Consider the following 14837-nt stretch of genomic DNA (forward strand, 5'->3'; position numbering starts at 1 on the left):
TAATTTGATAAGGTGGATTCAAAATTGGCTTAGTTGTAGGAGACAGAGGTTGATGACAGAAGGCTGCTTTCGTGACTGGAAGCCAGTGTCCAGTGGCATACCACAGGGATCTGTGCTGGGTCCCCTATTATTCGTCATTTATATAAACGACATAGATGACTATGTGGGGTGTAGGATTAGTAAGTTTGCGGATGACACAAAGATTGGCCATGTGGTTAACAGTGAGGTTGAGTGTCTTGGGCTACAGGAAGATATAGACAGGATGGTCAAATGGGTAGATAAATGGCAGATGGAATTTAACCCTAAAAAGTGTGAGGTGATAAACTTTGGAAGGAGTAATTTGACAAGGAAGTATTCAATGAACGACATGACACTAGGAAGTTCTGAGGAACAAAGGGACCTTGGCATGTGTGTCCATAGATCGCTGAAGGCGGAGTTAGTGGGGTGGTGAAAAAGGCATTTGGGACACTTGCCTTTATCGATTGAGGCATAGATTACAAAAGTAGGGAGGTCATGTCGGAGTTGTATAGAACCCTGCTGAGGCCACAGCTGGAGTACTGTGTGCAGTTCTGGTCGCCACATTATAGGAAGGATGTGATTGCACCTGGAGGGGGTGCAGAGGAGATTCACCAGGATGTTGCCTGGGATGAACATTTAAGTTATGAAGAGAGGTTGGATAGACTTGGGTTGTTTTCGTTGGAGCAGAGAAGACTGAGGGGCGACCTGATGGAGGTGTACAAGATTATGAGGGTCATGGACAGGGTGGATAGGGAGCAGCTGTTTCCCTTAGTTGAAGGGTCAGTCACAAGGGGACATAAGTTCAAGGTGAGGGGCAGGAGGTTTAGGGGGGATGTGAGGAAAAACTTTTTTACCCAGAGGGTGGTGACGGTCTGGAATGCACTGCCTGGGAGGGTGGTGGAGGTGGGTTGCCTCACATCCTTTAAAAAGTACCTAGATGAGCACTTGGCACATCATAACATTCAAGGCTATGGGCCAAGTGCTGGTAAATGGGATTGGGTAGGTAGGTCAGGTGTTTCGCACGTGTCAGTGCAGACTTGATGGGCTGAAGGGCCTCTTCTGCACTGTGAGATTCCGTGATTCTGTGAAAGGATCTCAGAAGACAGTTCCAGGTAAAGGACAAAGACAGGAATCAGAGATAGACCCCATTGAGTAGAGATAAGTGACATGAGCAGAGGAAAAGGCTCTAAATTAAAGACACAGCTGCCGGGAGCAGACTTGATGCGAAGTAGGCTTGAGAGATGCCCAGAAGATCCAAGAGGGCAACTAAAGGTTAGTGACTTTGTGCTGCCGGCTGTGAGGGCAAAGGTACCCTTTTGGAGCAGTGGTGTTCTGCTTGACATGGCCAAAGATTTTAACATGTGCTTGGAAGGTGAAGCTTGAGTGTACTCGGCGATCCACAGGAAAGGAATCTTGGAAGCTATGATTGAAACCCTGGAGGTTGCTCCTTATGGAAGCCGGCTGAGTGGGAGTGACTTTTGAAGAGAATTCCAGGGCAAGTTCTTCAAATGTGGAGATTGGAAACCGTCATGAGAAAGGCGGAGTTTCAGTAAAACCGGTTGGCTCATGGCGTGACAAGCATCTGAGTGGGCTGTTGTGAAAAACCCAGAGAATCTGCTTTGGTCGTATCTGTTACTGACCACTATTCGCCAGTTGGTTGACATGTATCGCATACTTACTCTGAATATCAGAGTGTAAGATTTATGTGGAAAACTGCTTTCTCTTTCCAAGTTTTTGTGTGTCTGTAAAGATATAGCTAGGGTGAAGGAATTGTGAATATTTAAATCATTTTCTTGTGTTTGTATTGAGATCTTCCCAATCTTTTTGCCTGGTGTAATACAGTTCATTTTTCTTGTTTAATAAATGTTTTATTCTTTCTGTTATAAGTGTGAATTTGTTCAGTAACTCACCTCCACGGTTTCTAAAGAAAAATAGTAGTTCGGATCTATCAAGCCAGGTTACACTCTGGAACTTGACTTGCCCAGCGTAACATCAGCTGGGATCGTAACACCTTCCTTTGGTAAAGCGATCAAAACATGCACGTAATACTCCATCTGTGGTCTCAGCAATGACCTGTATAATTGTAGTAAGATCTCTTTGCACTTGTACTCTAACTCCTTTGCACCAAAAACTAGCTTACCTTCCTTGCTGTACCTGATTGTTAACTTCCTGTGATTCATGTACAAGAACACTTGGGTCCTTCTGAATGGAAATACCTCCCAGTCTCTCCCCATTCAAAAAATACTTTGCCTTTTTATTTTTCCTACCAAAGTGGATAACTTCACACTTTGCCATATTGCATTCCATCTGCTATATTCTTGCCACATGGCAAACCTGTCTATATCCCTCTGTATCTTCTTTGCTTAATCTCTGCTTACTTTCCCACTTAACATTGCATTGTCAACAAATTTGAATTCATTACACTTGGTCCCCTCATCTATGTCATGAATATAGTTGGCTGATGACAAGTACTGATCCATGCAGAACACTGCCAACCTCAAAATACTCTGTTTATTCCTGTTGTCAGTTTTCCGGCCATTAACCAAATCTCGATCTATGCTAATATATGAGCACCAATCTCATGAGTCCTAATTTTGTGTAATAACCTCTTGTTGCATGCTTTTTGGAAACCCAAATACACAACATCCACTGGTAGCCACTTAATAGTTACATCCTCAAAAAACTCATTTGTCAAACATAATTTCCCTTTCATAAATCTGTGTAATAATAATCATGTCATGATTTTCTAAATGCCCTGTAATCATCAGGAATGAGAAATTTCCACTGTTTGGTAGAAATATGATTTTTGGACCCCGGAATTCCAACCGTTTAACTTTATTTCGATATCTGCCTCCATCTCGGAGCCTTCAATGTGGCCTTCTGAGAAAGGCTGGAAAATCTCCCATCAATAATGAGGCAAGGAGCAAGGCCCGAGAGAGCCATAAGAACTTGTGCCACAGGAGCAGGAGTAGACCATAGCCTACTTGGGTGAAGTAATTTCTTCTCATCTCAGTCCTAAATGATTGGCTGCTTATCATGAGACTGTGCCCCCATGTTTTAGATTCCCCGAGCAATGGAAGCAATCTCTGTGTCCATCCTATCAAGCCCCTTCAGAATTTTGTAGAATTCAATGAGATCACCTCTCATTCTTCTAAACTCCAGAGAAGAAAAGCCCAATTGACTCAGCCTCTCATCAAAGGATAACCCCCTCATCCCAGGTATTGATTTAGTGAACCTATGTTGTACTGCCTCCAGTGCTAGTTTATCCTTTCCTAAATGTGGAGATCAAAGCTGCACACATGGTGGTCTCACCAAAACCCTGTAAACTGTAGCAAGACTTTATTCTTGTACTCCAATCCCCTTGCAATAAAGGCCAAAATGCCATTTGCTTTCCTCATGCCTGGACCTGGCTGCCATCACTCATCCCACCAGGAGGGTGTGCTCTATTGCTGGCCACTTGGTGGAGCCGTGGGTTTCGGCAGGCAGGAGGAGGAGGGAGCAGCTCAGTCTCAGCTGGTTGTCCTAAATTGACACTGGTTTTTAGTAAGAGGGGCCTGGCCATGAAGGGGTCTTTAGGCTCACATGGCAGCTCATTTTGCTGTAATATGTTGGACAAGCCAGGTTGTTGAGTGAGTGAGTTGGGAGGGGATTTGGGAAGAAGGGCTGCGGCTACTGAGTGAATGGGGGCAGGAAAGTTGAAAAGAGGGGCTGCTGAGAGTGTGTGAGAGAGATGGTGTAGTGGGGTTTGGGAAAGGGGCTGTTGAGTAAGTGTGTGGGTAGGTAGGGCATTTGGGAAGGGGGGCTGCTGAGTTACTGGGGCAGTTTGGGAAGAGGAGCTGCTGAATGCATAGGGGAGCGTGTTTGAGAAAGGGGACTGCTGAGTGAGTTTTTGGGGAGAGGGTTTGGGCAGAGTGGCTGTTGAGTGAGTGAGGGGAGTGGGCTTGGGAAGGGGGGCTGCTGAGTGTGTGTGCGCCTGAGATGGGGGGGGGAGAAGGGCCTTAGAGTCTTCTGTCACCAGGGAATACAGAGAGCTTGGTTGAAACCTACATAACCACATAAAATAATAGTTTTTCAAAGTACTCCAAAAACACAGGTTTTCTTAATTATATGATGTATTATTATATGTTGATCTATAATAGGTGTGCTTCATATACTGAATGTTGCTAAGCTGCTTTATTGCTGTTGTATTTTTGTTGGTGTCTCGATTTTTTTTCTTATATGTTTGTTCATGGGATTGGGCATTGCTGGCAAAGCTAGCGTTTGTTGCTCATTTCAAATTGCCCTTAACAAAGTGGTGGCGAGTTAAAATGAGGTCACATTGCAAAATAGTTTGCGAAACACTGTCCGTAGTGCATTGCTTTGCATGTACATAATCCAGCAAGGTCGCATTCTGTTGTTATTATGGACTTTAACCTGTATTACATGCACTAACTGCATTGAATACTGAAATGCTAAGGTCACTTGGTGATTTGATAGACATGTGCCCTGCATCGAGGTGGTATTCACTCAAAACCAGCTCCATTGGTCATTGGTTGGGCCATGTCATTCGTTTGCTTGACACCAGACTCCTAAAGCAACTGCTCTACTTGGAACTTGGTCATGGCAGGAGACTCCCAGGAGGAAAAAGGAAACACTTTAGAGATATCCTCGAAGAGGTCAAACATCCCCACCAGCTCCTGGAATCCGTGGCTTGTGACTGGCTAAAATGGAGAAGATTCAGCCAGGAAGACAGAAGGCGTCCCCGATCCTTCCTTTTGCCGAACCCCCCACCCCCCAACTTCCTGCTTGCCCCATTAATCTCCAGAGCCCTCGCTCACAGTGAGAGGGAGGGTTAGGGAGCGGCAGAGGCCACTCCAAGATGGCGCCGATCAGGTCACGTGACCCTTAGTCAGACTGGCACAAAATGACTTTAAAATGAAACTTGTGTGCTAAAGGAGAATACAAGACCCATTAAATGACCAACATGAAAGCAAAGCAACATAAAATGGGGCGACATTAAACAGGAACTTGTGTGTGCGGGGTTGGGGATGGGGGTGGTGTGGTGGGAGTCCATCACGAAGTGGATGAGGCAAATAGATGCTTTCAGAAGGAACAAAACAACACTATAAGAGAAAAGGGAGCAGAAAGTTACGCCGAAAGGCTGAGATCAGATAGATGGAATGGGAAGTGGTTTGTGCTGAGTATAAGCACGTGCACAGACCAGTTAGGCAAAATGGCCTCCTGTGCTGAACATTTTAGGAAGTTTAATGCCTTATCCGCTTCTAGCATCCCAACACACTGCAACACAAAGGGCTACTTGCTACAAGAACATGTACAAAATGTACAAATGTTACCTGTGTATTTGTGGAGGTGATCTGAATAATTCAAATTTCAAAGATATTTCTAGATGGCATCAGTAGTGTGCTTTCATATTGTTAAAATATTCCATCTGGCTTATGTTAGTGTGTGTACTATTTCACAAATGATATGCCAAATTTGGAGGTGATAAATTTACTGACAGATTTGCTGGAATCACAAAGCACTATTTTCAGATTTACTCATTAGAACCTGTTAAATGACAGAATATGTCAATTAAAATGCTATTCAGGAATGAATGATAAAATGTAATTGTTCAGCAAACTGTGTGCCTACTGATTCTTCTTGATGTGGATACTATTATGCATTTTGCGTGTAACAATAAAAGATTTGGAATTGTTCTGTAAATATCAGCCTAATAGATTAAGTATTCTAGGATGTGTATGAATGCTGCATTTTTGATTTGCGTGGATGAATGTAATTTAAGAGAAAATGCAATATCTTTATTTTTTATTGTAATTGTAAGGCATTTTACCTGTTCGCTTTTGCAAATTTAAATGCTGTTAAAGATTTGAAGATTTATTTACTTGATGACTTCAAAAAGAATTGTTCTTTTTCAGAGGAAGGTTGGCGGGGTGGGGTGGTGGTCAGAGGATTTTTGGGTCATGTTTTCCACCATTTTATTTCAAGACTGCACACTGTGCCCACAAATAAGCAAAGGTTCATCTGTTTTATAAAAAAAACTTCCATTCTCAGAAACTAAGAAAACAGAATACTTAATTTTGAAAACTGCAAATTAACTCCTTGTAGACTGTTCATTGTTCGATTTTTGGCAAATCCTTCTCTTATGCATTGTGCTGACTGCTCCCATTCATGAGACCTTGCTCTTTTTGAAATGAAATGTGACTTCACCTGCATAATATAGAGTTGAGTCGGGTACAAAAATGTTTACTGTATTTGGTTTGCATTTCCAAGAAACAGCAGGTCAAATCCTATCAGCCTGTGGTTTGGGATTTAAACATTCATCAAAATAAAAGATGAACAGCAACAATAAACAATACAACAACTTGCATTACTTTTGCCAAATGTTTAATTTGAGCTTCCTGTTCAGGAACAAAACTAATACCTGACAAATCGCTAACCATTTTGATAATATGAACTTGGCTAAGCCTTCCTCAAAGTTGGCTCTAATTCTTGGATGTTCTGATTGATTGACAGAATTACAAAGGAGTCATCTTCATGCAAACTGTTACATCAAGGTAGAACTGGGGTACTGGGGTCATGCTATTTGGAATATAGCTGGTGTACCCTTTAAGGTTGAAAATTGAGCAATAAAATTAGAAAGAATGTGTCCCAATATTGATCCAAGATTATCAAATTGAGGAATGGCTTCCTGAACCCTGCTAAATGACAACCACAGTTGTTTACATATGTTCATTTTACCTTAATTTGATAGATTTTAGAACAAAATAAATAAGCTGTATTAAGTAATTGCTGCTTGATTTGCATAGAAACTGTGGCATTACTCTGGTACTTGTAGACAAATTTTAAGTGCATTTCACATAAGTCCAGTTCTCTCACACAAGTATTGTGTTATCCATTATTTGGCTTATGTGTTTGAGAAATAAAGTAGTTGAGGCCAAAACATTGTATGTTTTCAAGAAGGAGTTAGATATAGCTCTTGGGGCGAAAGGGATCATAGGATGTGGGGGAGAAAGCGGGAGCAGGCTGTTGAGTTGGATGATCAACCATGATCTTAATGAATGGTGGAGCAGGCTTGAAGGGCTGAATGGCCTACACCTCCTATTTTCTATGTTTGCTTTAGTCTCTAAGTTTTAGGCTTGAGTAACTTTGACCGTCAGTTCAGTTTGAATAAAGTTGATGATAACTTGATGATAGTTTTCACCTTCAAACTGATTAGGTGAAAATGTGTTGGAGAAAGCCTAAATACTAACACCAGTGTCTTCAATTTCATGTTGAACAGCCTTACAAGAAGCTTCTTAAATACAATGGATTACTCTTGGGAATTTTCTTTCTTTGCTGCAATCTTCTTTCTTTCACACTATGCCTTTACTGAAGGTTTTGACTCCATTTTAGAGTACAGTTTCAAAGTTGCATTCTTGGTATCTTGCCTAAGCAACAAATGCTGGCCTTCCCAGCAATGCAACATCCAATGAAAGAATAAAAATAAAAGCCAAGGATCAGTAACATCTTTATAACAACCTTCCTGCCATCTTCATAAATTTGTGTTCATGCATCTCCCTGTCACACTGTTCCTGAACCAGCCCTTTCAAGTCATACAATTTTGTTTGCAGTGCCTCTGCTCGTTCTTCCTACCACAATGTACCACTTCACACTTGTGTGTTAAATTTAATTTCTTATTTCACCAGTGTATCTGTGAGATAATAAGTCTGTTATTATCCTCCCTAATGTTTACAACATTTCATGTTATTAGCAAACTTTGAAATTGTGCTCTGTGTACCTAAATCCAGATCATTAATACATATCAAAAAGAGCAAAGCTCCTTGGGGAACACCACTATATATTCCATTCCAGTCTGATTAACAACTGTTCACTACTATTCTTTGCTTTCTGTCGCTTAGCCACTTTTCCATTCTTCCACTGTCCCTTTAACCCCATGGGCTTTGATTTTGCTAACAGCTTTGTTGGTACTTTGTCAAAAACCTCTTGAAAGTCCAGATGTAGAACATCAATTGCACTAATCCCATCAACCCTTGCTATTACCTCATCAAAGAAGTAAATTAGTATTTTTTTAAAAACAACTTCATGGGGTAAATGAGTTTGAATTTTGATGATATTTACTTTACATTTTATGGTTTCTATGCAGTGGGTAATCTGGATTACACTGGTCACTTTTATATATTGTTGCACCCCTAAAACCAACTTGTATAAACATATGACTATTGTGCAGCCAATCTTAAGTACAGTACCGTCAGCTCAGTATGAAAATGATCTACATGAGTTTTGCCTTCACTCTGCATAAGGAATAATTTATATCGAGCTGAATCCAAATAAATAAAATTTGTGTTGTTTTGTAATGTGAATGTTCATTGATACATGGAAATTTAAATTGAAAATTAATTTAAGGCAGTCCATCGGTTTTGCTCAATGTGATATTGAGTCATTCCAAAGCAGAAAAGCTACTGGTTTGTTGCTAGACTGTACCAAGTTAGTTAATGAGAGCTGGGTTGTCAGTAGCAGAGATGCAGTTTATTATTCCTGGAATAGGGAAGGTGGCAGAAGGTGGGGAAGGGGTGCGGAACAGCAGTGGTTCCTGTTTTGGATTCTGCCTTGTGACTGTTGTTAAGAAATGTGAAGAACATCATACTCGGTGATGACAGACCAATGTTGGAAATGATATCATCCTTTCCCTTCCCCTCCCATCTCTAGTGTGTGAAACACATTCCATTATGAGTCACTGCTGCCAGGAAAGGAGAGGACAAAGTGGAAAGAATCTGCAGCAGGCTTTTAGAGTTTACAAATGTTGAGGGTGCACCTACTGCTGACCTTTATTGCATTTGTATTTAATGGAAATATAGTGAAGTAAACATTCACTAATCTGCACGAAGCTGTCAGTGCAAATTCTTTTAGGTTAATTAGAATGTCAGAATGGAGAATTTAAACTAGCTGCTTTGGGACACTGGGATTAATAATAGTTCAAAATGTTTTCCAGCCACTGTACAGTAATTGTAATTGAAATTGCCTGGCATTGGGCCCTTAGAAACTTTAATTGAAGTATTGTGACTTGGAATAGGAGCTGAAGAAACAAAACAAAACAAAAACAGAATTACCTGGAAAAACTCAGCAAGTCTGGCAGCATCGGCGGAGAAGAAATCAGTCAACGTTTCGAGCCTCCATGGCCCTTCGGCAGAAGGACCATGGAGGCTCGAAACGTTGACTGATTTCTTCTCCGCCGATGCTGCCAGACTTGCTGAGTTTTTCCAGGTAATTCTGTTTTTGTTTTGTTTTGGATTTCCAGCATCCGCAGTAGCTTTTAGCTTTTTGTTTTTATCGCTGAAGAAACAAGGTAGTTCCTTGGTGACAATGCTGAATTAGTAATGATAAAACAATATGGATATCGTAAGACTTGATATGGAAACAGATATAACACTGAATGAAATAATTAATTTGAAGCAGGCAAACTGTTCACCAATAAAAATCCTAAAATTTGAGGAATATTTCATATATTAAGAACAATCAAGCAGGTAGAAACACAAATCAGTGTATTGATCAGATCACTGAACCATGAAGCTGTTAAACTAAAAGCAAATGTAATAATCTCATGAAATTACGAATACTTGTAATATACATAGAAGTACTATACCCTGATCCACATTGAACGAGCCCTGATCTGTAAAAAAAAAAAGTAAATCTTGCTTTGACAAAGCTAGAGCTATTGATTTTCCAAGAAAATAAGCACTGGAGTATCATGTTAGCAGGCAATGAATACAAACATGTTTTAAAGTGTCTGCTGAATCCCTGTAATCTCAGATTCAAACAAAGCAATTCCAAATTAAACTGGATTTACTGAACTGAGACTAACGTACCTCAAACTGGATATTTAACTAAATTAGATATCCACCAGCACAGCATAACCATTTTACTATCCATATCATGAGGGGATGGTAGTGTAGTGATAATCTTACTGGACGAGTAATCCGGAGGCCTGGACTAATGCTTCAGAGATATATGGGCTGGATTTTACACTCCCCGCTGACAGATTTGAATGTGTAGAGCAGCCAGATTCCTTCAGAGGGTTCCGCCACCAGATGGGAGGGTGTGGGGATCTGGCACCTTGTATAGTTCAACCCATTAATTAAATCAAATCCCATCAGAAACCTGGAATAAAATGGAAGTCTCAATAATTATTGTGAAACTACTGGATTGTTGTGAAAACCGATCTCATTTGCTGATGTCCTTCAGGGAAGGGAATATGCCACCCTGACCTGATCTGGCCTACATGTGACTCCAGACCCACAGCAATGTGGTTAACTCTTAAATGCCCTCTGAAATGACCGAGCAAGCCGCTCAGTTGTGTTCAAGAAGGTGACTCCACCACCCTCTGAAGGGCAAGTAGAGATAGGCAATAAATGCTGACCTAACCAGCAATGCCCACATCCAAAGAACAAAAAAAAGGACATGGACTATGAATACATATGAAATTGTTAATTTGCTGGTTACACCTGATGACATGACTGCCACATCAGACTGCATCAAAACTAATTTTGGCACATTTACCTCTGAAACATTAACTCAGTTGGAAGATTCTCACCTTGTTTTCAAATTCCTTCATGACCCCGCTCCTCCCAGTCCCTGGAACCTTGTCTAGTCCTACCTTCCAAGATCCCTACCCTCCTCTAATTTTGGCTTTTTGCGCATCCTTTATTTTAATCACTCCACCATTGGTGGCTGTGCTTTCAGCTGCCTAGGCCCTAAACTCTAATTTTCTCCCAAAATCTCTCCTTTCCCTTCCCTCTTCTTTGCCTCTCTCTTCTCCCATTAAAACGTTTCTTAAAACCTACCTCTTTGACCACCTATCCTAATAGCTCCTTATGTGGCTTGGAGTTAAATTTTGTTTGTTGATGCTGCGGTGAAGCGCCTTGGAGTAATTTGCTGAAGATGATATATAAGTGCAAGTCGTTGTTCTGTGCATCATATAACATTACTATCACAGATACTTGGTTCAGACATTGTAACATCCATCAAGCAACTGATGTCCAATGATGATCAGCCAAGAAAGAAGCTGGACTGTATCATGGCAACATAGTTAAAATAATATTGCTTTTATTGAGGTACAGAAGCACCAGTCAATACTCATCATAACTTCTTATTGCAAGAATAACAATTGCCCCTCGATTTCACCCTGACTGTGTACCTTTTTTGACACCTGACATAAAACGTGTCTGTGAAAATTTAAAACTTACCAAAAGGTGCTTTGTCACAGTGCAAGCACATTTGGTGCACTTGATACTCTACCAGACAGCATAGAATCAACCTGGACAGCCATAGCACAGCTATCTGAGAAGCCACAGATAGTGTCCTAAGATTGAAATCCAGCAAGCAATGGAGGAAGACAGAAATGCTTTCTGATCTCAAACCTGTTCTGTTCTGCGGTGAATTTGATTCCTGTTCACAGCTCTGCAAATATTGGCATTACTTCAAGTCAAGTTGTTAACATTGTGAGGCAGCCACCTTTAGGCTACTGTTTTCATGGGCAAAGGCAAAAGCCTATTGTGTCGCTCAAAGTTGTGGTACAGGACATTCAACTTGTGTTGTGGACAAATTATGGAGGTAGTAAACAATCTCATCCACCCAGGTAGCAAACTGCCATCAGATGGGCGTAGTGAACAAGAACTGAGGAAAATCAGCTTAGCAACATGAGCAATGAAGGACTACATGGGGTCTGGTGTTCAAAGGTGAAAATCCCTATGAAAGCATAGATCCATTAGATCTGTGTCCTTCCAGCACTATTATATGAAGCATAGACGCTGGGAAGTTCCTGTAAACCAGACAATGAAATTTGGAATTGAGGTCAGGAAGAGACAGAGGTTTGCTCTTGATTCGAGGCAGTTAATTAACTTGGTTACATCAGATCAGTAACAATTCTGTGGACACTGATCCTATCCCCACTCTTTGGGGGCCATTCTTTTATTCATAATAGTTCCTGAGCTCTGGAATTTCCCCTTAAATATCTCTGCCTCTTTACCTATCCTTTAAGTCATTCCTTAAAACCTACTTCTTTAATAAAGCCTTTATTCACCCCATCTATTATTTCCTCCTCTGGCTGAACGTCTGTCTTTTGCCTGATTCTTGCCTTATGAAGTGCTTTGGAATGTTTTAAAGGCTCTATATAAATGCAGATAGTAGTTGCTGTAAATCACGTGTTTATTCTCAATGCAGCAAGCCACGTGCATTTTTTAAAAATTCATTCATGGGATGTGGGCATTGCTGGCTCGGCCAACATTTATTGCCCATCCCTAATTGCCCTTGAAGAGATGGCGCTGCACTGCCTTCATGAGGCAGTCCATGTGGTGTAAGTACACCTACAGTGCTGTTAGGGAGGGAGCTCCAAGATTTCAATGACAGTCAAGGAAGGATGGTGAGTGGCTTAGAAGGGAACTTCCAGGTGGTGGTGTTCCCATGTGTCTGCTGTCCTTGTCCTTCTAGATGGACGTGGAAGGTGCTGTCTGAGGACGCTTGGTGAGTTCTTGCAGTGCATCTTGTAGATAGTACACACCATGCATCATTGGTGGAGGGAATGAATGTTTGTGGATGGGGTGCCAATCAAGCGGGCTGCTTTGTCCTTAATGGTGTCAAGCTCTTGAGTGTTGTATCTTCACCAGGTTGACACTTCATTTTTAGGTATGCCTGGTGCTGCTCCTGGCATGCCCTCCTGAACTCTTCATTGAGCATAAATAACAATAATAAGATTTTAAAATGCTAATTCATTCCAACTTGATGATTCAATGTTTAATAGGTTTGACAATGCTTTCTTAAATGTGAATTAAAAAGTATTCAACAGTGTTGTTTGCTTTAAAATCAACAGCTAATTAATGCTTTCTTATCTCCTTACAGATATGAGTTACGAATCAGATACCTACCTAAAGGATTCCTGAATGAGTTCAATGAAGACAAACCATGTTTACATTTTTTTTATCAACAGGTGAGTTAATGTCTGAAATATGCATTTTATGTGGGCTGAGGATGTTTGAATAACTTTTTGGGATCTCAATGAATTTAAAGGTGGAAAAGATCTGCATTTATTCTCAAATTAGTATCTTTTCCCAAACAAAATTGTGACAAGTGCAGTTAGTGCTGTGTGCAGATTTTGATTTTAATGTTTCCTGGTAACTGCTGTATTTTTTCGATGAACTAGATCCTCCTCAGCCTTACAGGTGCACTGAAGATCGAAGTGCTTAGTTTTTTAAATGATCGCCCAAAGTTTTCTATGTTAGTACAACTGCAGCCGATGTTATTTGCTGAGCAAGCCAAATCCTAGAGAGAAGCTTGTCTTACTGATCATAATTTTTTTTTGTATTTTGAAAATGAGGGGAAAACTACTGATCCCAGAAGCATAGAATCCCAGTAATGCTTATAGGATTTTAAAATTAAAAGATTTATTAACAAGAAGGAAAAAAAAACTTAAACATGCAAGATTAAAATTACACAGTTGAAACAGCCTTCTAAAACATTCCCCAAAAAAACCCCACTTGGTCAGAACACACAGGTAAACGACTTGGCACCAGCTCCCTTATAGATTTTTAACCATAAAAATCCATTAATATTACCCAAGGCAAAAACTGCTGCTGCTCTAATATAGTATACCCCACAACTTTTCACTTTCTTCCACTCTGCTGTGGAAATCCAAAGTAAGTTCAAAAACAGACTACTTTCTGAAAACAAAGGCTTTTCTGGCTTGAAACTGGATGGTTGCTTCAAATTCACAACTTTTCTCAGCACAGCACTGGTCTCAGGACACCTTGCCCATGCAGCCACCTCAACTCAACTAAACATCTTTCCTTAAATATCTTTTTTCCCATTTCATCCTCGACTCCATTGTCCTAAGCACCTCTTTGAACTCGCTTTTCCAAAATATAAAAATCTTTTGTTTTCCGATTGCCTCCACTTTCAGGTCAAATAAAATTTAATAACCTTTCCTTGTTTACTTATGAAACCTTTAAGTTGTAAAAGTCTCTTAAACTCCCTTTGAAAGTTAGCTGCTGAAAAATCAAGTCCTTATCTATCACCTAATGCAAATTGTAAAACCCAACCTAGTTACTTGTAATTCCAACTTCACTAGCCTCTCATTACAAATTCTTGCACCTAGCACCTTTACCTTTCACCTCTCAGTTCCCATTGACGAGCTGTCGTTACTAACACCCCCCAGTTTAATTAATAATGGACACGCATGCACGCACACGCGCGCTGAAGAAAGGGAGATTAGGAGTCATGCCCAAAAACCTAGGCAAAGAATGATGTTTTAAAAAAGAGGGGTAAGTGAGGAAATTACACATTGTGGGATGTAAATGGTAATGTACTCAGTGTCTAGTATAGGAAGGAAGAAGTGCGCAATGCATTGATATCAGAAGGTTAAGCATTTTTAGGAAGGAGATATGGCGCAGTTCTTTTGGATTGGAGAATGTTAGAGATGGGTTGCAGGATAAGCTGATTGATGAGTTGATAAACAAGGATAAGAATAGTAAATTTGAACCTCTGAAGGTATTGGGATCTCTTGACAATAGTTACTGCATGTGAAATGAATGGAACACAAATTGGCTAAAAAAACAGAAGAAAGCAAAGAGTAGGACTAAAAGGTAGTGTTTCACATTGGAGGAAATTCAAAAACAGAAGATTTAGAGGTGACCTGATAGAGGCCTTTAAAATTAGGTAAAGGTTGGACTTGGTAAATGTGGGGCAATCCAAAATGAGGGACCATGAATACAAAGCAGTTACTGATAAATCCATTTTGGAAATAAAGAGACATTTCTTTACATAAAGTGATT

At 40.5% G+C, this 14837-nt stretch overlaps 1 protein-coding gene across 6 annotated transcripts in view; it reads left to right on the forward strand.

Annotated features, from left to right (window-relative positions):
- The window catches only part of LOC144679973 (focal adhesion kinase 1), a 531813-nt gene that overhangs the window by 240637 nt on the left and 276339 nt on the right, over positions 1 to 14837 (forward strand). For all 6 annotated transcript variants that reach the window (XM_078540999.1, XM_078541000.1, XM_078540997.1 and 3 more), the window contains one exon: positions 12910 to 12997. In XM_078540999.1, the coding sequence (XP_078397125.1) occupies positions 12910 to 12997 (88 nt within the window). The remainder of the gene's footprint in view (positions 1 to 12909; positions 12998 to 14837) is intronic.

This window comes from Cetorhinus maximus, chromosome 4 (genome assembly GCF_964194155.1).
Source record: "Cetorhinus maximus chromosome 4, sCetMax3.hap1.1, whole genome shotgun sequence".
In the NCBI taxonomy this organism is placed as follows: Eukaryota; Metazoa; Chordata; class Chondrichthyes; order Lamniformes; family Cetorhinidae; genus Cetorhinus; species Cetorhinus maximus.